Genomic DNA, 26,829 nt, shown 5'->3' with positions numbered 1-26,829 from the left:
ACCTAGAACGACGAGAACACCTGCAATGGACGAGGCAATTCTTCGTGCATTTGACGGTAACCCTAATGTCAGCGTCAGAGGAGTTGCTGCAGTACAAGCTAACGTTGACCACGTCACTGTATGGAGAGTGCTACGGGAAAACCAGTTGTTTCCGTACCATTTACAGCGTGTGCAGGCACTATCAGCAGCTGATTCGCCACCACGGGTACACTTCTCCGAATGGTTCATCCAACAATGTGTCAATCCTCATTTCAGCGCAAATGTCTTCTTTGCGGATGAGGTTTCATTCGAACGTGATCCAATTGTAAATTTTCACAATCAACATGTGTTGGCTGACGACAATCCGCACACAATTGTGCAATCACGTCATCAACACAGATTTTCTGTGAACGTTTTGGCAGGGATTGTTGGTGGTGTCTTGATTGTGCCCCATGTTCTTCCACCTACGCTCAATCATGATTTCATACGGGTTACTCTACCCGTGCTGCTAGAACATGTGCCCTTACAAGTGCGACACAACATGTGGTTCATGCACGATGGAGCTCCTGTACATTTCAGTCGAAGTGTTCGTACGCCTCTCAACAACAGATTCGGTGACAGATGGATTGGTAGAGGCGGACCAATTCCATGGCCTCCACGCTCTTCTGACCTCAACCCTCTTGACTTTCATTTATGGGGGCATTTGAAAGCTCTTGTCTACGCAACCCCGGTACCAAATGTACAGACTCTTCGTGCTCGTATTGCAATCACATAAATTCCACAAAGACATGCCAATCTCGATGAACAGTATTTATTTCAATTAGAAAAAAAATATTTTTATCTATTTTACTAAAAATTCCATCAAGCTATTTAACATTTTGAATTATTTCTTTAATCATCAAATAACTTACGGGAATAACGACGTGAAGAGTCATTGACAACCGCCGATATTTCGACAGGAGGACACCCTGCCATTTTCAAGGTAAAAGGCAGTTTGGTCTTGCATATGTTCAATTCCATCTTAATGAATGTGTGATTTACCACACGGCAAAATTTTAGAGCCTGCTAGGGATATATTTAACGGTAAACTTACGCTCCATCGCAAAATCAGAGGTTTTACATATTCTGCAGCAGCAGACAAAACAGTTACATACCCTACAACATGACAGAAATCACAGAAATCCTTTATAGCTTGATCCTTTCTGTAAACAATAAGGAACACGTAAGTAATAAGGCTGCCTCCAATCAGTTAACACATGAAATTAAATAAATATAAGAAAATACAAGTGTATGACATTTACTAGACAAGTTTGGGAATAATTAGATATTCTGCCCACGCTGCAGCTGTTTAATATGAGGCACCTCGCATTCGCAATGATTCGTGATGCCGTCACTCATGTAGTAGCATATCCACCTCCAGGATCCGTGCAATAGAGACATCTTAAACATATATTTCCAACCCTTACACTAAACAGTACACTTCTTTCTATTCATCATCAAGTATGCCTGGCATTATGAATCATAGACCTGTAACAAACATTTTCCACATACAGTGAGGTGACAAAAGTCATGGGATGCCTCCTAATATCGTGTCGGACTTTCTTCTGCCAGGCGTAGTGCAGCAACTTGACGTAGCACGGACTCAATAAGTCGCTGGAAGTCCTCTTTCGAAATATTGGCCCATGCTGTCTCTATAGCCGTCCATAATTGCGAAAGCGTTGCCGGTGCAGGATTTCGTGCTTGAACTGTCCTCTCGATTATGTCCCATAAATGTTCGATGGGATCCATGTCGAGCAAATCTGTAGGTGGGGGTGGGGCGGGGAGGGAGAATGCTCAAGGCCTAAATCTTCATCAGCAGACTTATTTTCCATTTGTAGATTTCCGATCATGGTTTACCCTAGTATACTCAGTCGGACATAAAAATCCTTTCCTAAAGGCTAACTGGAAATGACACAATGCCTTAAATTTGTTCTGGGATTTAGAATCTCATTCTGACGCTTTTTCTCTGAAATAAGCAACAGAAGCTCTAATCGCCTTAATGTTAGACCAGCCCTTGGGGAATGCTGCATCAAACAACTTTCAAAATACTGCCGTGAATATATTTCCCACGGGATCATATGCAAGCAGCTCACGTAATTCCAGTCCATCATTACTCATTGCTCTTTCTCAGCTAAAAGTCTATTAATTATAATTCTGTTCAAAACTTTACTCTTTCTTGTGTCTCTAATAATATGCTGCCACGTAGCTTAGTTTCGTACAGATATATACATCCTATAGCATCTTCACTAATTGTCATCATAAAATAAACATAACATCTTGCTTCAGGTTTCCTATTACTGTAGTTAGATGAATTTTTGTAGTGTTTTATTTTCCGTACTTAGGGAACATATTGATCGGTTGAGCTGCATGTGTTACTAAGATACACGACCAACCCCTACAGCCGTACTGTAATTAAAACTGTATGATTTACTCTTATTACCTGAATTGTTGAGTTGGCTTGGTTGTGGGAAGAGACCAAACTGCGAGGTCATCGGTCCCGTCGGATTAGGGAAGGAAGTCGGCCGTGCCCTTTCAGAGGAACCATCCCGGCATTTACCTTGAGCGATTTAGGGAAATCACGGAAACCTAATTCAGGCTGGCCGGAAGTGGGATTGAACCGTCGTCCTACCGAATGCGAGTCCAGTGTGCTAACCATTGCGTCACCTCGCTCGGTACCTAAATTGTCCTAATATTGAATTGACAGCTATTTCCTCATTACTGAGCAGACAGTCCCTTTCCACTCCTTGTCTGGCCTACTGACTATTCTCTATCAAGAGATTAACTTGCGCTTTCACCATCTCTCTCGTGAGACCATTCTCATATCTGACGCTATCTTTACGTTTTAAAAATTCATCTTTTATATCAGTTCTCAATTCTTTTTATTTAGTATCGAGTTTCACAACATCAACTCCCAGTTCACTAAGTAATGAATATGTTTTCCCGCGTAATTTACGAATCTTAGATTTTAGCTCATTATTACTAGCTCTCATTTTTAACATAAATCGCTGATTATCAGCTTTCACCGCTTTAACACTATAATATAAGTTAGGCAGTATGCCTTGTACAAGATTACATAAACTACGTTCGTCTTCATCTCCAGAATTATTACGGTTTTTACTAATTTTTTCCTCCTTTGAATATGCGGGTACCTTATCACTTAATACTTTAACACAATCACTTCCTACGTTTATTTATCTGTTACTAATTCATCCGTTTCACCGTGTACCTCCGATAGGTATCTTTTATAATCTTCTTTTTCTTCCTTAGTCACACAGTCTATTTATTAGCATAATTTTTGTTTTGTTTTTACTTATCTATTTGTTTACTTAACCTTATCAGGTCTGGATCTTCAGGCCCTCCCTTATATCGGTCCAAGGATTCAATCATAGAAAACCATTTTTACATAATTGCTAAATAAGAAATAATAATTATTTCAATGTGATAAGTAGTAATAAAATTATTTAAGTGACTGTAGAGACAATGTTAATAAATAGTAGTCACTAAAAGCTGATAATGGTAATTCGGCAGTACTTGTAATACTGCTGCTGCTGTCACTAATAATAATAATAATCATGAGAGTCGAATATACTAAATAAATGTAAAGGGGTAACGACGTGTATGGGGAAAATTGTAGTCATTATTGTTGATTCAATAAATATGTCGTTAACTGTCTTTTGAAACTGAAGATGTCATTCAGTTCCCTAATATAATGATGGAGTTTATTTCAGAGTCGTTTTCCTACTACTGAAAAGCACTACGTTAAAGGGGCTGGGCGATTAAGTGCGACAGACAGAATTTTTCTCCGTTGGGTACGGATGTTTCCACCTGTTGTTCAGATAACACTGTTAAGATCGGGATATGAGGGACAGTGTAATCTGGTACGATAACAGCGGACACAGAGTGTATGGAAATCTCTGTGCCTGTCTGTACGCAGACAAGATGGCTGTGCAGGTGATTGTAAAATTTGATTATGGAGTCGAACGTCACAGATATATCGAACACAGGCTTTCCTAACCAGTTCAGGAAGTCGTGAGCTTTCCTGAGGAATACGTTGCACAATAACATCGCTGTAAACAACAGTGGGATGTGTAAGTGTTTGTACAAGTTTTCTTTTTTCAAGTAAATAGGGAAGATCTTTTACGTTTTTGTTGTGCATGGAAAGATACTGATGCCATCTTGCATATTCCCGTTAGATGCCAGAGTAGCTCATATTTGTCACATGTAGGATTCAAGGTGATACGAATTCCCAATATGAGGGGCTAATAAGGCTGGAACGACCAACCAGTACCGCTTGTGTTTCGACTGGGTTGAGCTTTAATCCTTATTCTGCGCCCATTTTCATAGTTCACAATTCTCGGTAGCTGCCTTCAGGTTAATTGACTTTGAACTTCGATAAAACGTCTTTTGAACTTATCTTAAATACAGTCGACTAGAAAAACAGTGTCGCTGGGTGACGGATCGGCTGCTGACGTGTTGTAGTGGAAGCCAAAGGTCTCCCGACATGTGGACTGTAGGAGTGGGACGTCGGTTGAACGGCGACCAGCGACCAGATATTTGCTCAGCCTCTCAACACTTTGCTATCCACGACGCCACCGCGAGCTGCCTGTGTCAGCGACGCGCCTGCTTGCTGTCTCCAAACGATGCGCACACACGACGCCTCACCTCGTTGCCAACATCTGTCAGATACGCCTGTGACTTGTCGTGTTAGATTTAGAGGCAGCACTGCTCTCTACATTATCGTACTGCAGAATCAATGCGATCGTACAAAAGCGCACTCAGCCAAGTCTGCGATTCCGCTGCTGCGATGCTAATAGACAAGTGAGGATAGCACTGCCGAACTCTGGACCTCCGTCTCCGCACCCCGCGCCATCCCATCCGCTCCGAACTGGCCCAGGGCTGCCGCAGACAATGGGAAGGATATGTATGATTGTACCCCATGTCGTGACGAACAGAGGAGCGCCAGTAGTGTCGCACGTACTTAGCTGGAATAGCTGCGCAGCCGACGACCACATCACTGCCGAGCTCTGGACCTCCGTCTCTGTACCCCACGCCATCCCATCCGCCCCGGACTTGTCCACGGCTACAGCAGACAATGGGAAGGATATGTGTGCTCTCACTCCATGTCGTGACGAACAGAGGAGAGCCAAGAGTAACGCACGCAGTTAGCTGGAATCGCAGCGCAGCCGACGACCACATTCCTCCCTTCACAACTCCCTCAACTTTGTTAATATCAAGAACCATCCGGCCTGGAACAAAGGGTCGCCTGTATGGCGAACTGTCTATCGGGAGGTGAGTATTACAGCCAGTATTATTCAGTCACTTCACTTCCTCGCGTTTCCGAAACTGGAGGCATAGAGACGGTAAAATCTATTTTTATTTATTTGTAAACAGTTCCCGTATACAATCCGAACAAGAACTGAACATTAATATATAACATATTACGTTTCATGTTCTTCCGTGGAGGCAGCTAGGCGCTCTTTGGCTGTCGGTAGATTGTAGCCTCGCTGTCACAGCTTACGCTGTCTGGTGCTAGCTACTATTCATTCCACTAACACCCTCGAAAACGACATGGGCCATAAAAAAAAGAAATTTTGTAAATTTGTTATCCCAACCATTTCCACAAATAAATCCCCTGACTTGTATCAAGTTTGCCCACCCAGCACTAACGATGTATCATAAACTCCTATATTTAAGATATATTCAGAAAGTTAAAAATGGATTAACTAGGCGATCCGTCACGCTTCGCACTTATCAATGTTGATTAAACTTTTTCAAACTTTGACCGTGATCGTGTCACCTAGGATGTTAATGTGAAGTTTGTCGTTACTCAAACCGAGATCTACAGGGATTGGATAAAAATATGAGAACACCGAGAGAAATGCATGCTGGAACATAAATGCAGAAGCTAGCCAAACCTGAAAGTTCACTGTTGTAACTGAACACGAACGGCACCTACGAAATGTCCTCAACAGGTTGCAAACGTCACTGTGGTTAGTACAGTATTTTGTGTATTTGTTAGTGCATTGTGTCTTAGCTACTTGAATTCGAAGTTGGTAAATTGTTGGTGCTTCCATATCCAATGGAGCTAAAGTTTTAGTTGTTTGAAGAAACACCGCAGCGACGATTTAAACTATACACAAGGAAAGCGGAATAACATCATCCGCTAATGACACACGGACGAAATTGTGTATTGAGTGATGGAGACAGACGGTCATTGAAGAGAATCGTAATAAAAAACAAGAGACAACAGCTGCAAAAGTCACTGCAGAACTGAAAGTCGCAGTTCCGAACCTTGTCAGCACCAAAACAACATGAAAGAAGATCCATTTCCAGGACGAGATGTTACTCCAAAACAACTCATCGGTGATGCAAATGTCCCTAAGTGATACCGAAGCCATAAACCATCGACTATGGAGCAATGGAAGAAAGTCTTTTCCAGCTTCTGGTCGAGTTTATGTCCCAAGAGTGAAACATGGCTGGGGATTGGTGCACCACAGACAACGATTATGTGACCAGTTTGGTTGGTCAGGACCACTCAATAGTACAGTGTTTGTTACCGAAATGTGATGCTGCGTTCCAAGACGACAGGGCCCTGTTTACACAGCTCTCATCATCCATTATATATTTTGGAGCACGAGGATGAATTGTCGGATCTCCCTGGCCACCACAGCTACCAAATCTCATTACTGAATAATTATGGTTTACTTTAGAGAGAATGGTGAGTGATTCCTATCCATTTTCATCATCTTTATCCGAACTTACGACTATTTTGCAGGGCGAATGGTATAAGATGGCCTTGAAAACCATATGCGGCACGTATCTGACCATTCAGACACGACTGTAAGCTGTTTAAATGCAAACGGATTTCGTACACCATATTAGACATATTAATGTGTTCTGTTTTTTAGTGTTTCCATATTTTTGTTCACCACTTGCATATTATTATGTACTAACAGGTTTCTCTGTTCTGTCAACTCACAGACATCTACATTTACATAGATAATTTTCAAATCACATTTAAGTGCCTGGCACAGGGTTTACCGAACCACCTTCGCAATTCTCTATTATTCCAATCTCGTATAGCGGCGGAAAGAATGAACACCTATATTTTCCCGTATGAGCTCTGATATCCCTTATTTTATCGTTGTTATCTTTTCTGTCTATGAAGGTCGGTGTCAACAAAATATTTTCGCGTTCAGAGGAGAAAGTTGGTGATTGGAACTTCGTGGGAAGATTCTACCGCAATGAAAAACGCCTTTCTTTTAATCATGTCCAGCCCAAATCCTGTATCATTTCAATGACATTCTCTCCCATATTTCGCGATAGTGCAAAACGTGCTGCCCTTCTTTGAACTTTTGCGATGTACTCCGTCAGTTATGGCTGGTAAGGCTCCCATACCGCGCAGCAATATTTTAAAAGAGGACTGACAAGTGTAATGTAGGCAGTCTCGTTAGTAGGTGTTAGCAGGTGTTCTGCCAATAAAACGCAGTCCTTGGTTAGCCTTCCCCACAAAATTTTCTTTGTGTTCCTTACAATTTAAGTTGTTCGTAATTGTAATTACTAGGTATTTAGTTGAATTTACGGCATTTAGATTTGACTGATTTATCGTGTAACCGAAATTTCACAAATTCCTTTTAGCACTCATGTGGATTACCTCACACTTTTTGTTATTTAGGGTCAACTGCCAATTTTCGCACCATTCAGATATCTTTTCTAAATCGTTTTGCAATTTGTTTTGATCTCCTGATGACTTTATTAGTAATAAACAACAGCGTCATCTGCAAACACCCTAACACGGCTACGCAGATTGTCTCCCAAATCGTTCATATAGATAAGAGACAGCAAAGGGCCTATAACACTACCTTGGGGAACGCCAGAAATCACGTCTGTTTTACTCTATGACTTTCCGTCAATTACTACGAACTGTGGCCTCTCTAACAGGAAATCACAAGTCGAGTCATATAATTGAGATGATATTCCCAAGCACGCAATTACGCTACAAGCCGCTTGTGTGGTACAGTGTCAAAAGCCTTCTGAAAATCCAAAAATACGGAATGGATCTGAAATCCATTGTCAATAGCACTCAACACTTCATGCGAATAAAGAGCTAGTTGAGTTTCACAAGAACGATGTTTCCTAAATCCATGTTGGCTGTGTGTCAGCAGACCGTTTTCTTCGAGGTAATTCGTAGTGTTCGAACACAATTATGTTCCAAAATCCTGCTGTATATCAACGTTAAGGATATGGGCCTGTAATTAAGAGGATTACTCCTACTACCTTTCTTGAATATTGGTGTGAACTGTGTAACTTTCCGAACTTTGAGTACGGATCTTTCGTCGAGCGAACGGTTTAATATGATTGTTAAGTATGGAACTAATACATCAGCATACTCTGAAAGGAACCTAACTGGTATACAGTCTGGACCAGAAGACTTCATTTTATTGAGTGATTTAAGTTGCTTCACTACTCCAAGGATATTTACTTCTACGTTACTCATGTAACTTCAAGGCGTAATACAATTTCTTACCGCGCGACCGCTACGGTAGCAGGTTCGAATCGTGCCTCGGGCATGGATGTGTGTGATGTCCTTAGGTTAGTTAGGTTTAATTAGTTCTAAGTTCTAGGGGACTGATGACCTCAGATGTCAAGTCCCATATTGCTTAGAACCATTTCTACAATTTCGTAACTATAAGAGAGGCGGTAGTTTTTTGGAACTAGGCGACATGATTTTGTTCAGATAAAGCGTTATAGGGTTCATGCATCAAATAATTTTTCTTGTACTTTGTTTTTCCTGTTGTACTTACCATGAATGAATGTTAACTTCAAAGTTCTTTCCCATTCCTTTTTCCATTTAAAATTAAGCTTTGTGGACAAACTATTACACTTCCCGTCAAATGAGTACTCTGATCATTTTGTTGCCTGTAGATTGTGTAATTTGTACAAGACCTGCCTGTAATTGTCCACCGCCAACATAAGTCAGGCCTGTGCTATGATGTGTATGTGTCTGTCAGTTGTATGGTATTCGTGCATTGAGTTGAGTTGACTCCGATACGCGGCAACACCGCAGGAGGTAGTTATCCTGTTTTGGAGTGCTTATTACCGGCCCGTGAAGGAAACAGTTCGATGTTTTGGTATACCAGTGCAGTACGTACAAAGTATCTGGAAGAAATGATGTACCATTCGAAGCCATTAACATGACGTAAAACAGTGGTCGTAAAAAGGTCGTAGCCGACTGGGAGAAGCGACGAGTGGCACGCCTTGTCGTTGACAATAGGTATCAAAGCCAACAAAAACTGTTTCTGTCAACCAGCAGCAATCTCACATTTTCCAAGCGAACATTGCGAGGGGATCTGCATGAAATGAACATTTTTACTTATTGCCTCGCAAAAGTCCATTTTACCTCTTTTTCGAATCATGCAATGTGTCGAGTGCACTGACGGCTGAATGAGGCGTTTAACCCGCAGTGTGTGGAGGGTGTCACTCAGGCTGTGATGTACCGGGGGTCTCAATAAGGTCACCGTGATCATAAACCAGATTGTTCATTTCAACATTCCCCGTTATCAAATGTCGACCGTTGCTCTACATTTTCATGATATGTGTGCTGCAGACAATGTTGTCTTCTCAGATGGCATCAGTCTTGTTAACAAGGTAGCTTCCATCCCTTCCTGATATGACGAACACTCAGCCACTCATTAGCCTTGACTTTACGGCTAAACAACACTGTCTTAATTTCATAAAAATGTGTGGAATGAACTGCAGATTAAACGTAACAATCAACATCACCGCATTTACATAGCACTAAAGATCTGGTTACCAATGATTGGCTTCATCTGGATGTGGCTTACCTGAAAAAGCTTCTGGACCCTCTTTATGGCAGGATATGAAACTAATATCAAGATGGAGGCAGTGTTAATGCATTATTAGATTGATGACGCTTGGCGGTGACTGACGTCTCAACCAGTGTACTTAAACTCTCCTACAGATACTTCCTACACATTGAGGAATTATCTTACTTTTCTTAATAAAAAAAGGTTACAATATATCGTTAGGGCCCGCAACATTGAGTCTTCCTGGTAGGTTAAAAGTGTGCGCCGGACCGAGATCGAACTCAACCGACTTCTTTGAGGAAGGGCTGGTAGTGTTTCGGGTGGCAGAACATGCAGGTGTTGAACTCGAGACGTGACCGCAGTGTCCCCTTCACCTTCATCGTACTTTTTGGGTATAGGAAAGTAGGAGAGACATGAATCTTTGTTATTCACAAAACCCTGCTATATCCTGATTACACTATAACTCTCCTGACAGGAACCCCGTTGCCGTCCGGCCACGCAGCAGCAAAATAACAAGGTGGGGTCACCTTCGACACACCTCAATAATTCGCAAGAATAACTAAAACACAAAAACCGAAAAAATAATATAAAAAATATGACATAAAATACATTCTACTGCCATCCTCGCATCTGTTCTGTCTTCCAGAGTCGTTTCCTCACACAGTTTTTCTTAGCCGATCGCTTAACTTCACCGCCTCACAAATATCATCGCAGCTACAGGCTTCTCTCGTTCTATCGTTCCCCATCATTCCCTCCTGTCGAGTACCGTTACTCCGTGCACTCGTTCGGCGATACACCGGAAGAGTGCGTGGGTGCAGCTCCACCAGCTTCATATGGTCCCCAATGGTGGGGAAGGGGGGGAGGGTGTCTTGTGAACAGTTTCCTGGCTTTCCCAGCATCCCAACGTTGTCGTGCATTGCAAAAGCCGTTGCCTCCGTGGTATCCTTGTGTCGTCGATCGTACTCCTCTGCTGCATACGGAGCGTCGTCGTGGCAAGCATATGTCGTCATCCAGCAGCCCCCCCCCCCCACCCCCACCCCCAGAATCCTTGCCAGTAAGCTCCACGGTCGGATGAAGCATACACGGAAATGTCTCAGCATTCCCTTCTGGATCTTGTTGATTGTTCTCTACAGTCAGACGACGCTTTTACTGGCGTTTTGGTGATCTCTGTTTCTGTTGCAGAGCCCCCGAATCAGAGGTCAGTATGCTCTCTTGATGTTCGTCAGGGACTATGGAATCATACTCCGTCGAATTGTCAACGTACATAACGGTCGTACCCGAGGGGAGCGCGAGCGACACCGATGACAGCGCGTCCTGCGTCCCTTTTAGCGGTCCGTCGCAACGTCACCCTTCCATGGTTCGCGGTGATCTGCCACTTTCGGTACGTTCCGGTATGGTTCACTCGCGTGTCCTACTTCATCTCGTAATGCAGCGACATAGGTCACGGGGAACACCATCAGATGCGAAGCGAGTAAGTGAGTGGAAGGGGGATTACACCATGGCAGCTGTAACAACCTTCTCTGAGTACACTATGTCAGCGTGTTCAACTTTAACCCCTCCAAAATTCCTTTCAGAATGACAGAAACGAAGTCCTTGTCCATGTCGGTGTAGTATTTTGTCATGCGCTGCCTCATCAATGATTTTGACATAGACTACACTACTGACTATTGATAAGCGTATTTCCACTAGAGCGGCAGGTTCGATTTATACCTCATCCCGTAAATATTGCCTTATCTTGTAAGCCTTCGGTCGAGCATATTCGTTAGCAAAACTAAATTTCAGTGTCGATTTTGGGAACGACAAGGCCGTGAGTCGTTCTAAGCACCGCCACGGTACACCGCTACACACTTGACGTAAACACCTCGAGCGCATTACGTGCGACGGAGACGTAAACACGCTGAGCTGCCGAACGTAGATTGACTGATATTCCGAAACACGACTCACAACCCCTTCTCGCAGCTTCACTTCCTCCAGTACCTCTTCTTCTACCTTCCAAAGTTCACAGAAGCTCTCTTGGAAGAAAGGATATTGTGGAGACATACCTTGACCAGGGGGAGTCAGATTTGGTGTCTGTCCGGCACGAAGGTTTAAACTGCCAGGAAGTTTCATGTCTGCGCATTCTCCGCTGCACAGTGAGAATTTCGCTCTCCAAACACTTAAAATTAGTTACCGAGTTTTCTAATAAATATGCTTTTACAAAATTTAGTTTCAAATCAATCGAAAATACTTCGGTCTGTCTGTAACGTGTACAGAGTGACAATTATTGAACTATATGAGAAAAAACAGTAAATTAGCTACAAACTACGGTATGCACATATTTTATTCAACATGAAAACGTCACTACAGCTATATCGATCTAGGTTATGACATGTTCGATATATCTTCCGTCCTCGGCGATGATGTGGTGCAGACGAATAGTGAAATACCTCATGATCCGCTGTTGTACCGGAACAACGATGCTGTCGATGATCTCCTCAATGGCTCTTTTTAGTTTAGCACTGGTTTTGGGGTTACTGCTGCACACCTTGTCTTTAATGTAGCCCCACAAAAAGAAGTCGCATGTGTTCAGATCCGGAGAATATCTCGGCCAATCCAGGCCCATGCCAGTGGACACTGGGTATCCCAGAGCGAGAATGCTGTCCCAAAGTGCTCCTCAAGTACATTAAACACTCTCCTGCTTTGATGGGGTCGAACTCCGTCTTGCATGAGCCACATCCTGCTGAAATCAGCATTGCGTTGGATAATGGGGATGAAATAATCAAAAACCTTTATGTGCCGTTCGGTAGTCACTGTGCCATCAAGAACATCGCACCGATTATTCCATGATTGGACTTTGTACACCACGCAGTCACCCGTTGAGGGTGAAGAGACTTCTTGACAGCGATTTATGGATTCCCAATCCCCCAAATGCGGCAATTTTGCTTACTGACGAAGCCATCCAAATGAAAGTGGGATTCGTTGCTAAACCAAACCATGCATGTGAAGACTAATTCCCGTCATGACCAACGGCCAACCGTGCAGTTTTAACTTCCTAACGCAAACAGTTCAGACGTTATGACAATTTTATTTCATATAGTTCAATAAATGTCATTCTATACATTTGGCACCAGTAATAAAGCTTTACACTTCATACCAATCCCTGACAGTCACACTGCACACAAAACAACTTTTCCTTTGTTTTCTTAAGATTGGTGCCCAGTGGGATGTCACTATCTATACTATCTAAAGGAAATCATCTCTCGGCAATAGACACTATTCACTAGATCAGTCGATGTACACTCTAATCAATTGTTTACACTTTTGACTGTCATACTGAGTATATGTTACATACATTAGTGATCACACATAACACAAGTCAACTGAGAACAATATTGTAACAGGTCAGGCAGCGACAGCTAATTTGTTACCTAATTTCTGTACCCCTATGATAATTGCTTACCGTATGTAATAGTATATTTGTTGTGAATATTATATTTTAAAATAAATTTACTTCTGTTATGGTTCTGTTACAGAGTGAGCGACTATGTGAACCTGTTATGGGTTGCTTCCCCAGCGGTGGCGTCAGTAACACAAAGGTAACAAACAGATAGTGGCGGCATTCTGGAGAAAGATACTGTCTATTAATGGAAGAGTTTGGCAATTTTATTATTAATTGTTCGTCTGATGATATTATCGCTCTGTGTTCTGGGAATTCTCAGTGATAAAGATAATCATTGCAAAATGCCCAATAGACAAAATGTTATTTCAAGCTACCTCAATCCTGATAGTTTAGATCTGTTAGTACACATAAAAAAGCTTGAGTTTATCTGTTAATTCATCACCAAATAGTAATGTACAACTCCTTTGCTGTGTTGCTACACACTGAGGTGATGGAAGTCATGGGATAGCGGTATACACATACACATATGGCGGTAGTATCTCGTACACAAGGTATAAAAGGGCAGTGCCTTGCAGCGACTGTTATTTGTACTCAAATGATTCATGCGAAAAGATTTCCGACGTGATTGTGGACGCACGACGGGTATTAACAGACGTTTAACGCGGGATGGTAGCTGGAGCTAGAGGTATTGGACATTCCATTTTGGAAATCGTTTGGGAACTCAGTCTTTCGAGAGCGCCGAGAATACCAAATTTCAGACATTACCTCTCACAACGTACAACAAAGTGGCCGATGGCCCTCACTTAAACGACCGAGAGCGACAGCGTTTGCGTAGAGTTTTCAGTGCTAACAACAGGTAACACTCCTTGAAATAAACGACTGAATCAATGTGGGACGTACGAAGAATGTATGTGTTAGGCCAGTACAATGAAATCTGGCGTAAAGGGCGTCTAGGGCCAGACGACTGACGTGAGTGCCTTTGCTTACAGCATGACATCGCCTGCGGTGCCTTTGCTGGTCTCGTTAACATATCCGTTGGACCATAGACGACTGTAAAACCGTAAGTTGGTAGGATGAGTCCCGATTTCAGTTGGTAAGACCTGATGATAGGGTTTGAGTGTAGTGCGAAGCCATGGACGCAAGTGGTCAAAAGGATACTGGGCACGCTGGTGGTGGCTCCATAATGGTGTGGGTTATGTTTACACGGAATGTACATACTTGGAGACCATTAGCAGCCACCTCATGTTATCAAACTACGATCGAATTTTTTATGAATGACAGTGTGCCATGTCACTGGACCACAGTTGTTCGTGACTGGTTTGAAGGACACACTGGACAATTCGAGCCAATGATTTGGCTACCCAGATCACCAGATGTGAATTCCGTCGAACATTTATGGGACATAATCGAGAGTTCAGTTCGTCTAAAAAATCCTGCATCGGCAACACTTTCGCAATTATGGACGCCTTTAGAGGCAGTCATGCTCCATATTCCTGCAGGGGACTTCTAACGACATGTTGAGTCCATGCGACGTTACGCTGCTGCACTAGGCCGTACAAAAGGAAGTCCGATGCGATATTAGGACGTATCCCATGACTTTTTTCACCTCATTGTATAAAAGACTGAATGACTTGTGTGTCATTACATGCAGATATGGCGTATATGATGCTAGCATTCATGAAATGTCGAAGTATGAAACTCTTGTGGCATTTCGTTTTACACAAGGATATTAAGTGTATATCTAATAAAACTAGAATCACTAGAGAAGCGCATTGCGCTAAATACCCCATTTTTTGGTTCAAAATGGTTCAAATGGCTCTGAGCACTATGGGATTTAACATCTATGGTCATCAGTCCCCTAGAACTTAGAACTACTTAAACCTAACTAACCTAAGGATGCCATTTTTTAAATAGTAGTATTTATTGGTTTACAATTAACTTCTTATCATTTCTACTTGAAGTACAAAGTGGTTTCTTGTGTTTCTTTACTATCTAGGGCTTTCTGTCTCAGCTTTTTGATTTTCGTAATTCCTGCTCGACTGATGTTTAATGCTGTCACACCGACATTCCACTCGCTTTAAGGAATGGTGCATAGATATCAATGGATTTGCCTCATCTGTGTATTTAATACTATCTTGATAAAGTATAAAATCGTCGATACATAAGATGCTACCCATCCTGGAATTTTTGGGAAGGTTTTCTATTCCAGTGTCCGATACCAAATTGCAAGCAGTGCATAGTTTTCGGTAGGTAGTTATTTTTCTATTTAATTATTCAGATATTTTTCGGTGTGAAAATTAGAAATTTTTGAAGTGAATGTACCTGACAGTTTCACACATTGGTGAAATAACGTTGGTAAGTGGCACAAACATTATTGTGGAATGAGTTGTTAAAATGCATTTCATATACAGACCCAGTCACTTTTACAGGTTCACATTACTAGTTTCCAAAAATAAAAGTGCCAGTTGTATAGATCTGAGTTTGTATGTAAATGATTCGTATTTTCGCAAATACGGCAATCACGGTCGTATCCCCACGATAAGAATATCATACTTCATAGAATCAAGTATGTCCGCAGCACGTCACCAACACGCTCTAATTACTGTTATTGTCACAACTATTACATCAGACAAGAACAGTGACTCTGTATTCTAATGGATAAATTCATTAGATTTTCCACTTCTCGTATGATATTCCGCGGTCATGGTAAAGATTTTGTGTCTCAGGCATCTGTAATACCAATTCAAGACGTTCACTCTTGTGGTTCCACTTCCATGCACTAATCTGTTGAAATTTTTTTCCTCACATATACATGATCTCTTATAGGTGATTCGTCACAAGACTGTGTTCTCGTTACTGCGTTCCTACATGTTCAACAGGAACTTTGAAAGACAGTGAGCCTGTGTGTAACCTGATGTATATGTCAGTAAAGTGACAATCAGTAAATGTAATGTTAATATATATGTGGTATCTGTCCTTTGAACATGTCCGTAAGAACAGAAACCACATATATCATCACGGCGAAGACGGCCCATGATCGCTTCAGTACTGATGCACACCACGCTCGAACTCTCACAGGAATCGGCGAGATGCCGCGAGTAATGAGGCTAATGAGCAGGGGTGCTACAGCAGCAGCGTCAGGTGTGGTCTGATAACTTGTGTCTGACGGGAGGCGTGCTTGGGTACTCAGTGCGGTTGTGGTGACCACTGCGTCCGGTTGACGTAGTGAGCAGCGCATCTGTCTAGTCTGCATAAAATCCGAGTTCGAACCCCAATCTGGTACAAGTTTTTCACCTGTCCCATTGATATAAATCAATGCCCACTTGCAGCTAATGTCTTTGATTCCTTTCTAGCTTGAGTGTTAATACTGTCTCGCACGAGACGAAGGACCCACACTAAAATCGTTCACAGCTGGGATCACTGAAAAATCTTCTCATCCTCAAACGGTCGACAATTCTTTGTAGCAGCGCGGGCGTCAATACAAAGCGATATAGAAACGGAAAAACGGTACTAGCCTCTCACACGCAAATCCCTCCCTTTCGCCGACATAAGCAGACGTGGTGGTCCTCCTCCGTCGCCTCCAAATGCTCCACGCGCGTCTGCCAGTACAAAGCGGCACAAAAGTAATACTTCCCTCTCCCACACACATCCCTCCCTTCCGTGGACATAAGCAGAGATGGCGGCCCTCCTCCCTCATCTTCAGACGCTCTATTCTGGTCTCTCACCGTTATATGTTTCACCAGAAACATTATTGACCCGTTCGTCGTAGCACCAGCCATATCTTTGTCACCCGTGATTTATGCACTAATTTCATCCATATGAGACATTCTTCGTCGTAATTTTATTTTATTATTAATTCCTTGTTAATTTAAAAATCTGTTAAATACCTTGAATATTAGCATTGTAGCCACTGCTAGGCTGTTCCCTACATACAACGTCTGAAATTACCGCGGAAAGGAAGCAATAGCTGTCTCCATCATTAACAGAATAACCTTTTTTGGTCCATAACTCCACACTGGCATCTACCCATCCCGCCAACTATATTCTAAATCCCATATCATCTACAGAGTTCGAAAAGATTACCATACTGTAATCCAGTCATTGTATTTCCTTCGCATAATACTTGCCTCCAATTTAGATAGCTCGCACGTCTCTAGATTATCCTCTTCCTAAGTAGACAAAAGTCCCCATCTAAATAGTGGCTTCCATTTTCCTATTGCTGTTTCACCATCCTTAGAGCTGGTGCCTGCCTGTCATCCATAACCAGAAGAATCGTCGACACCTACATCGCACAGTCGTCATCTCCATAACTGTCACAAATGTTGTGCACAAAAATTTCAAACATTTGAACATTATGAACATTGTGATCTCTCACGTTTTCTCCGCATCATTGATTAATCGTGTGCTTACGAATGTTTGGGCGAATTGTTAATTTCATTTTCCTGCACGAGAATTCGACGACCGATCCTGTTGTCTTTTTCACGTGTTGCGAGCTGTGTTGTTATGCGGTTTCAATGCGTGGACTTCAACCAAATTGTGATGTACTATTTGTATCACGCCGTTATTTATTTCCGAACTCTACTACCGGTGCCTGCTTTTCCTTCGATGCTTATTTGTCGCTTGTTTCGTTATTCGGAAACAGTTCTTCCTCGAAACGTAGATCCTATCAACTCTTTCTCACTCTGGTGGATGAGGCTGTCGAACAGATCTCAATAAATTAATTGCTGGATCCGAAGCCTTGCTTACACAGAAACCTCCGTCGTGGTTTCTTAGGTTTTCCTATATATTTATTTCGGTATACTCCTAAGGTACCCATAGTAATATTGGCATAACTAAATAACAACCATCAAAATACCTGACATATATTCTTAGAAAATATACAGGGAAGCGCGATCACCACATTTTCAACTTCACTCATTTTTTATACCGCCCTAGTCAACTGAGGCTCGGATCCTGGTACGCACGTGACACCGTGACCTACCAATGTTTTCCAAAACGCCACGAATAAAAATGGGATTTCTCCGGGAGTCATACATCGGGTTCTATTGGTGATAGGGAGATAGAGTCATGTGTATTGAGTAGCCCTCAGGCTAGCGAGCATTTGTATACCCAGGAAAAGGATCGTCTTACTACAATTATCCTAGTACTGGGTCAAAGTTTGAATATTACACACTTTCTACAGCTTAGGAAAATGGAGCGAATTATGTTTGTTCTTTTTGCATTAGATGTCATCTACAGTACGCCTTAAGGAGATTATAGAGGCAATATTTAGTTCTGGAGAGGTACCTGGGACACAAGATAACACGTTTTTCACCATTTTTCGCAGTGATCAGCGATATCTAAATAACTAACCTCATAAAACTGCTTATGTTTTAACGTTATATTCTCCAGGCACTTATCTAGAAGTGCCGTCTTCTCGTTTTTAAATATTTTTATCCGTTACCGAGAAACAATCCAAAAACGTGGTTTGTGTTCACCAAAACAGGGCTACCGATTGCAAGACGGCTACACTCAGCAAATGGCTGAAATGGTTACGACATTTTCCAAAGATCCCGCTCTCGAACGAACTTGAAAGTTTTCTTGATGTCTTTGTCCGCTTCGAGGATACAGAGGTCCAACGTTTGCCTTCTGTCATGCCGGAGCCAAGATAGCCCCTGAGGCCGGCAACACATATTACACCACAGAGGACAGTGTTGTCTACGTACAAGGCGTATCAAAGGCACCATGGTAAACACCGACTCTTTACATACAAGATAACGGAAAGAGACATTCCGAGCACTACTTCCTGTAGGGGGAGCTCGAGCCACAACCTGCAGGAAGTATGAAATGGTTCAAATTGCTCTAAATACTATGGGATTTAAAATCTGAGGTCATCAGTCCCCTAGACTTAGAACTACATAAATGTAACTAACCTAAGGACACCACACACATTCATGCCCGAGGCAGGATTCGAACGTGTGACCGTAGCAGCAGAGCCTTTCCTGACTGAAGCGCCTAGAACCGCTCGGTCACAACGGCCATCCAGGAAGCATCACTGACCACTGAAGATTACTTCTTCATCTCTGAATTGGACTGTTTCTAATTGTGTGTGTGTGTGTGTGTGTGTGTGTGTGTGTGTGTGTGTATGTGTGTGTGTGTGTGTGTGTTACCACTAACCTTTGAAGAAACCAACCAAATTTGTTTGCCTCAGCTAGGAGACTATTCCTGGTATCATTATTGTTACCTTTCTTTTGTTGTTTAGTCATCAACCTTGTAAACGTACATAAATCAAAGCTGTGTTTGAGAAAAATTGCGAATTGTCAATCCCAAAACCTTCTCGTACACTTCAATCCGGTGTGAGGTAGAAAGGTAATGCAAAAAGCGGTGTGACAAGAAGAAATACTCTGTGAAGTACTTGGATTGCTATTAGAACGATTCTAGGGACATTATATTTTAGTACTGATGCACATGCAAAATTTTTGTGCAATTGAAATCCGGTGTGGGTTGTAAAATTAGTTTGCGTCATTTTAATTTCACGTAAGTAAACTACCAAAATTTTACTTACCCATAAGGTTCTTTTCATATGAGGTACACACTCTGTGGTATCAGGGAAAAGAAGGGAACCAGCAGAAAAATGTTCCTATCGGAGCACAAAAAGGACGAACATGTACCTGTTCAGAAGACTCTGTCTGAAAAATGGGATACCAGCTGCCACATTTTACCTTCTTGAACACCTTTAACTTTTTTCCCAAAACTTTTGGCATGCCAAAATAGTCACGCTTTTTTATGCTGAGAAAGAAGGAAACAGTGGTAGTGGGAAAGAGACTGAGAAGTAACAAATTCTGGAAGATAGTAAACTGTGCTTTTGATACAGAAAGAGCGTACGAGATAATGGCAGTGTGAGGGAAAGGGAGGGACATAGCGGCAGTGGAACGTAGTCGATAGTGATAGAACAGTGCTAGGGAAAGAGTGAAGGGGTCAGAGCCAGTGGGAGACGAATAAAGAGAAGTAGAAAGTGAAAAGTGGGTGGGAGCCGTGATAATGAGAGACAGAGTCTATGACAGTGACGACGAGGAAGAGAGAGATAGTGACAGAGAGAACAGAGAGCAACAGTGAGAAAGAATGAATGATATAGTAGCAGTAAGAGTGTACAAGAGGGGACAGTGATAGCGAGAGGAGAAAGCAGTAGTAGGACAGAACGAAGGCGACTGTGGCTGTGAGACCTGAGATAGTGACAGTTGGAGAGCCACAAAGAGATAGTGACAGTTAGTTTGCCCTAATGGGTGAGTGAGAATGGTCAGTTGAGTGTAGATGGGCGTGGGAGACTAACAGGGCTGGACTAGTGGGTGTTACAGTTACGGCAGCTTGTGGGAGTGAGTGTTTAGTTGCATGTTAAAAACAGCGCGAATAAGTTCGTATGCCCAAAAGTTTTGCGAAAATACTCAAAGGTGCTGAGAAAGGTAGAGTGAGGTAGCTGGTACCCCACATTTCGGTGAGATTCCTTTAATAAAGAGGTGCATATTTGCCTCTATTGTTCTCCGATAGGAGTGTTCTTCCATTGAAAAGGATATTATGGCCAGTGTATGAATGCGTTATGGAGCTAAATTATGAAGTCATCAGTGAATTAAAGTACAAATTAATGGTGCAATCGTTTGTTTTAACGTTTGAGGTACTCCATAACCCATTTTTACTTCATGTAATCTGTATGTGACCGTAAAAGTTTGGTCGTTCTGAGTTTATCTACAGAGGCCTGCTGCCGAAGTCGTCCACAGCAGCACGTGGAGCACCCTCTCCTTCAGCATGACAGTGCCAGATTAATTAAAACAGCTTATGTGTTCGAAAGATGACAGAATGAGTGTCCCTTAGTGTCGGTCCATCAGAAAAGTAACAGCTAGAAAATTTTGCCAAGCAATTTATTGTCGAATAAATCTTATGAGTCATAACATTGTGGCCCACAATGCACGTGGCATAAGAGCACAGTTTCCTAAATGCGTCATTCATAATCACGCACCGATTACGAGACGTTGTTTATTTGAATTCGCACTTGAACATTATTTCACTGACAGAAACCATGACAGTAAAAGGAAAAAATTGGGTAAATTTCTTCACCAGCTATGTCCCAAGTCGTTACAAACAAACATGCACGATCGATAGCCAAAGAGTCAACACATCGTATTTGTGGGACATAAACAAATAAAGGAAATCGATACTGCTTAAGAAAATAAAACTTACCGCCTGAAATTTTTTGTGTTTTCATGTTCAAAGCAATCTAGGTGCCTAATTTAAGAGCAAATGTATCCCAGGGGAATCTTACAACCAAACACTCATTTAAGATTTAGAACTATTAAATAAATTAAGAACCGTTAAACACACATAAAAGGAAGGGAAAAAGGAGAACACACTCTTACAAATTATATATATGAGGAAAAATTTCATCTTTGGTGGTCTGCAAATAGTCAACAGACGAGCTTTTCATAGTAACAAAAGACAGTAAATCCACAAAAGCGAATATGTATGCGACGTTATAAGACATTTTCACGTATTCATAGAATCAGGTTGTAAATTTGTAATATAACAGAGTTATGCTTATAAACACATTATGAAGACTGAAGAAAGAAAGAATACGAAAGCGACAGCCATGGGCTACACTAGCTATATAAGTAGCTTTATGAGTAGAATTAAACAGGTCTACATGAAACTTATACTGAGAACAAGACAAGTTGATCAGATACAAACAAAATTATACTGAGCCCAGGTATTGTTTTCCTGTTACATTAATTATTCGTCTAATTGTCTGTATGAATAAACAGTGACTTTACGAAAATAATATATCCAAACACAAAATACAATACCCACGTGACACTGTTACATGAAAACGTAGTAATGCATTTCACACACGAATTACGATTTGGCTTCTACTGTGAACCCATAATGTGGTGATTTAATCCCGAGAAAAAGCTAGTCGTCTCTCGTCGTACCAAGCATCCTCAATTTATCAAAATATTTCATTAGTAGAATTTGAGTCTACAGAACATGAATGAGATAAAGTTTGCTAATTACATTAATCAAATGCGCATACAGAGATGAAATAAATCTATGAAGCCGAGTTGAAAAGTAACGAAAGAGGATTTTTTTTAAGACTCTTAAACAATCATCGTTATTAACATTCTACATCTTTATTTATCATGTCTACGTATTTGCATCCCTCTGCTGCCACAGGGCTCCGAACTGTAGCGTGTAATATAAATCAAACATTCTGCAGTTACAGTATCAATAAACAAGCCTCCCGTTGGAAAAAATGTGTTCGTTGCCAGGATGATTATGTTGGGAAATAAACGTGTAAACATGAAGAATAAAGATGTAGAATGTTACTACCGTTTGTTTTACACTGATGAGCCAAAACACTGTATCCTCCTGCTTAATAGCTTGTCTGTCTGATTTTGAAATTAAATACATCACCGAGTCTGCCTATCAGGGATCCTACAGGTTGTTAGTGGGTTTTTGGAGGTACTTGACAATAGATTTCTACGCAAAGGTCATGTAATTCGCGTAAATAAGCGGTCGCTAGTTTGCATATGGAGTTATGGCGCCCAATAGCCACCCTGATGGGACCCATAGGATTTACATCAGGCTAATGAGGTCGCGAGACACCAACGTGAGTATTATATAATGCTCCTCAAATCAGTGTTGCGCGTTTCTGGCTTCGAGACACGTCAATGATACTGCTGAAAGATGAAATGGTCGTCGGAAAATATATCAAGCATGAACTGATGTAGGTTGTTCGCAGATTACAGCGTGTCCTCGATTACTATCATGGGTCCCACGCAAGCACAGGATAATGTTTCCCATAACATAATACTGCTTCCACTGGCCTGCGCCCGTGGCGCGCTGCTCGTTTCGAGCCGCCGTTCACCTCGATTATGGTGTATGTGGAAACGGCCATCGACCTAGTGTAGCAAAAATGTGATTCACCCGAGGAGCCGACACGTTCCCATTGATCGACGGTAGAGTCCCGATGGGCCCGGGCCAACTGCAATCGTAACTGACAATGTGGCTGGGTCATCATGTGAACATAACGGGGTGGTCTGCTACGAAGCTCTGTGTTCCACAATGTACGATGAACGGCGTACTCCAGGACACTTGTGCGTGCACCAGCATTGTACTCTTTCTGTAGAGATGCCTCAGATTACTATCTGTTCTACTTTACGGAACAAACGAGCCTCTGAACACCATATTCTGTGAAGAGTCGTGAACGTCCAACCATTTAACGCTTAGTGGTAGTTACACTCTCCTTCTACCTCTTTCTGTAAGAGAGCAGCACGTGAACATTTGACTAGCTTCGCCGTTTTCGAGATATTCGTTCACATGCTGTGCGTAATAACGATCTGCCCTTTGTCAAATTCACCTGTCTCAATGGATTTCTCCATCAGCTGCCCATATCTTCGCTACAGTGATCCATCGTCCGCGTCTGCTCCGTTTGCATACTTTTGCTGCCGGGTAACGTGCCCTCAACGCCACCATGCGGCATCCAACGTCACAGTGGACAGTAGTCATTATGTTTTGGCTGATCAGTGTATTTAAAAAGTTTTAACAGTTTTCACATAAAAAATTCGGAACAAATACTTTTGAGCACATCCTGGTAGATAACTAACTAGCCAACACTAGAGGAAAACATACCGTAAGAAAGACAAAAGTAGCCCATCTTCGAGCGCTTCCTGAAGCAAAGTATGCGTAATTTTATCCTCATGTCAAACTCACATCGATGCTACAGTATTTTAAGAATTACATTACACTGCCCTATTACATTAGTTGTTAAGACAACTGACATTACTAAAGTGCAAACAGTTTTGGGCACTGATTTCATTCATTCTAAAGCCTTTGTATACCCCTACCAGCCATAGATACCCAATAATACTTCTCATCCGCAACAATAAAAGACAGAAATTGCGCCGTGACAAAGAGCACTTACCTGAAAAACGTCACAAGATACTCATCACAAGCTATACCTATAATACAAGCACTCTACAAGTATAGTTAGTTACACAAATCTATAGCGTCACATACTTCTGAGACACAGATGAGTGTTTATGGAGGGAAAGATATTCTTCCCTCTCGGTGTACTACTGTTGACTACTATCACAATGGAGCGAAGACTAGGCAGTTCGCTGGTTTCATTGACTTTGTCGTAGTCTGACATGGTTTCATCCTGAGTAGCGATTTGGGACCGACATACTCTGCGACTCTGCTCGTTATTTGTTTTAAATTCCTCCGATGTTTCACTAACAGGTCCTTCCTCTTCCACGTGAAAATGTTTTGTACGTGGTTTTCATAATTAAGAAACGTGTGACAGTGTGTTTATTTGTTTCGTATCCCTCTTTAGTGAGCGTATCTGCATTTTGAGTTCACGTGTCGTAAAGATAGCTTCGGACTTAAGCTCCCGTATTATTATGGTGCTCATCCACCAGGAGTTAGATTCGTTCCCGTTTCCTCCCTTCTACGCTAATTTGAGCCCCCGTGGTCGGTGGCCCACATATCTGTTTCCATCGAGTGAAGTAAAGTCGTATGACACTCTTGGCTGGGAGACCCGAAAGGTAGTGTTAGCCACCTAATGGGAAAGGTTATTCTGCCCTTCGCTCACGATGACTCCTCTCCTTTTAGAAGTGTGAGAATTGTGTTGTTAAGTGTATTTGGTTGGCTCAAATGGCTCTGAGCACTATGGCACTCAACTGCTGTGGTCATCAGTCCCATATAACTTAGAACTACTTAAACCTAACTAACCTAAGGACAACACACACATCTATGCCCGAGGCAGGATTCGAATCTGCGACCGTAGCAGTCGCACGGTTCCGGACTGCGCGCCTAGAACCGCGAGACCACCGCGGCCGGCTGTATTTGGTAACTGTAGGTGACTACAATGGGTGTGTGTAGTGTGTTGGTGGTAGGTACTCATCGGCTCTTAAGCGAACGCGCTACTGAATCCAACTAAAACTAACTTACGCTAAAGACGACACACACACACCGATGCCCGAGGGACGACTCGAAACTCCGACTGGGGAAGCCGCGCGAACCGTGGCAAGGCGCCTCAGATCGTGTGTAGTGTGATGGCATGTTTGTGTTACATGATGATGAGAGAACGGAGAGGATGAAACCTTGTGCCACCACATAGCCTATTTCTCTCGAATAGCACGAAGGGAGACGCCGAGCTTAACGTCCCCATCCGACGGACGGATGACAATCACCAAGTCACATACTACCACATCGTGCAACACTACGGAAAGTTTTCGAATTTAATCCAGAAAGTTGACGGAAAGTCTGGTGATAAGGAATTTTGCGCTATCATTCTTCAGACCCCATTGCCGTATGGGCCAAGGAAAAGCTGCCAACTGTACGTGTCGTACCCAGGTAGTTAACCATCCAACTACTGACCATGACCGACGTTACTTGACTTCGGTGATCTGACGTAAACCGATGTATTCAACGGGACAAGGCCGTTGGCCTTCCATACGCAATCCGTTAAATACAAGCACTATTGTTTCAAAATTGCTTCTGAAATCTAGTAAGACTAGCACCTGTTTGCTTCTTTTGTTTACCTTTGCACCAAATACAGGGGTTAATTTCACTCTCTGAACAGGAATAACTTTCACTTCGCGGTTGCTAGATTGAGGCAAAATGCCTAGGATGGTGAACTTGCTTGAGACACAGTCATAATGCTTGCGACTGTGTCAATACCATCAGCTTTATCTCAATCGGGGATTCCTTGCATTTCCTTAGTTATCTGCGACAAGTTTATATACGTTTGTATAAATCTCGTAGTTCACCGTGGGACGCCAATATTTCACGTTCATGACGTATTTTCCTTAACCCAACCGACCTGTAGCCCTCGTGCATCTTACCCGATCTGTGTCTCCTGTTGCCTTTCTGGCGCAGATATGTTAACAAAACTTGCTTCGCGCTTTACTAATAGCGATCACTTTCTCATTTTATACCGGCCCTTGTCTGTCTAAAAAAAAAATACATGGTCAATTCACATTCATGTGACGTCCGCCCATGTTCGACGTCAACGCGCAATAACCATTCATCGACGGCAGGTGGCAGCACTAGCAGCGGAGCGTATATAAAGTGTGTCGGGGCGATCCTAAAAAACAGGGCTGTGAGTATCGTAATGTGGAAACAGAAAGATTTATCTAACATCGAATAGGGAATGATCATGGGCTCTTGGGCCAAGGATGAAAGATTTTCAAAACGGCTAAGTTTGTAAGTGGTTCGCATGCCACCCTGGTTAAAGTATACCGTGCATGGAAAAATAGCGCTATCCACAACCGGCGCAGAGGCAACTGTAGTGCACCACAGGCCATAGATGACAGGGGTGAACGATGGCTCAGAGACGTGTACAGGTGTAAAGATGTGCAACTGTTGAGCAACTGACAGCTCAGATCAACCAAGGGGCTACCAACAGTGTCTCCTCAACAACCGTTCAGCGAACGTTGCATCATATGGGCCTCAGTAGCAGGCGCCTGGTTCGTGCCACCATACTGACGGCTGTTAATTGGCGACGAGGGCTGTAATGTGCACGTCAGTAATGCAGTGAGAGGCGACAGGTGGCCTTTTCAGATGAATCACGTTTCA

At 42.4% G+C, this 26,829-nt stretch overlaps 1 protein-coding gene across 1 annotated transcript in view; it reads left to right on the top strand.

Moving 5' to 3' along the window:
• Positions 1-26,829, top strand: part of LOC126298894 (uncharacterized) — a 629,072-nt gene that overhangs the window by 10,155 nt on the left and 592,088 nt on the right. The window contains exon 2 of the mRNA XM_049990433.1: positions 13,358-13,420. Coding sequence (XP_049846390.1) covers positions 13,382-13,420 — 39 coding nt within the window. The 5' untranslated portion in view covers positions 13,358-13,381. The remainder of the gene's footprint in view (positions 1-13,357; positions 13,421-26,829) is intronic.

This window comes from Schistocerca gregaria, chromosome X, assembly GCF_023897955.1.
Source record: "Schistocerca gregaria isolate iqSchGreg1 chromosome X, iqSchGreg1.2, whole genome shotgun sequence".
NCBI lineage: Eukaryota > Metazoa > Arthropoda > Insecta > Orthoptera > Acrididae > Schistocerca > Schistocerca gregaria.
The sequence above is the reverse complement of the archived record's forward strand: the minus strand, read 5'-3'. Positions and strand labels throughout refer to the sequence as shown.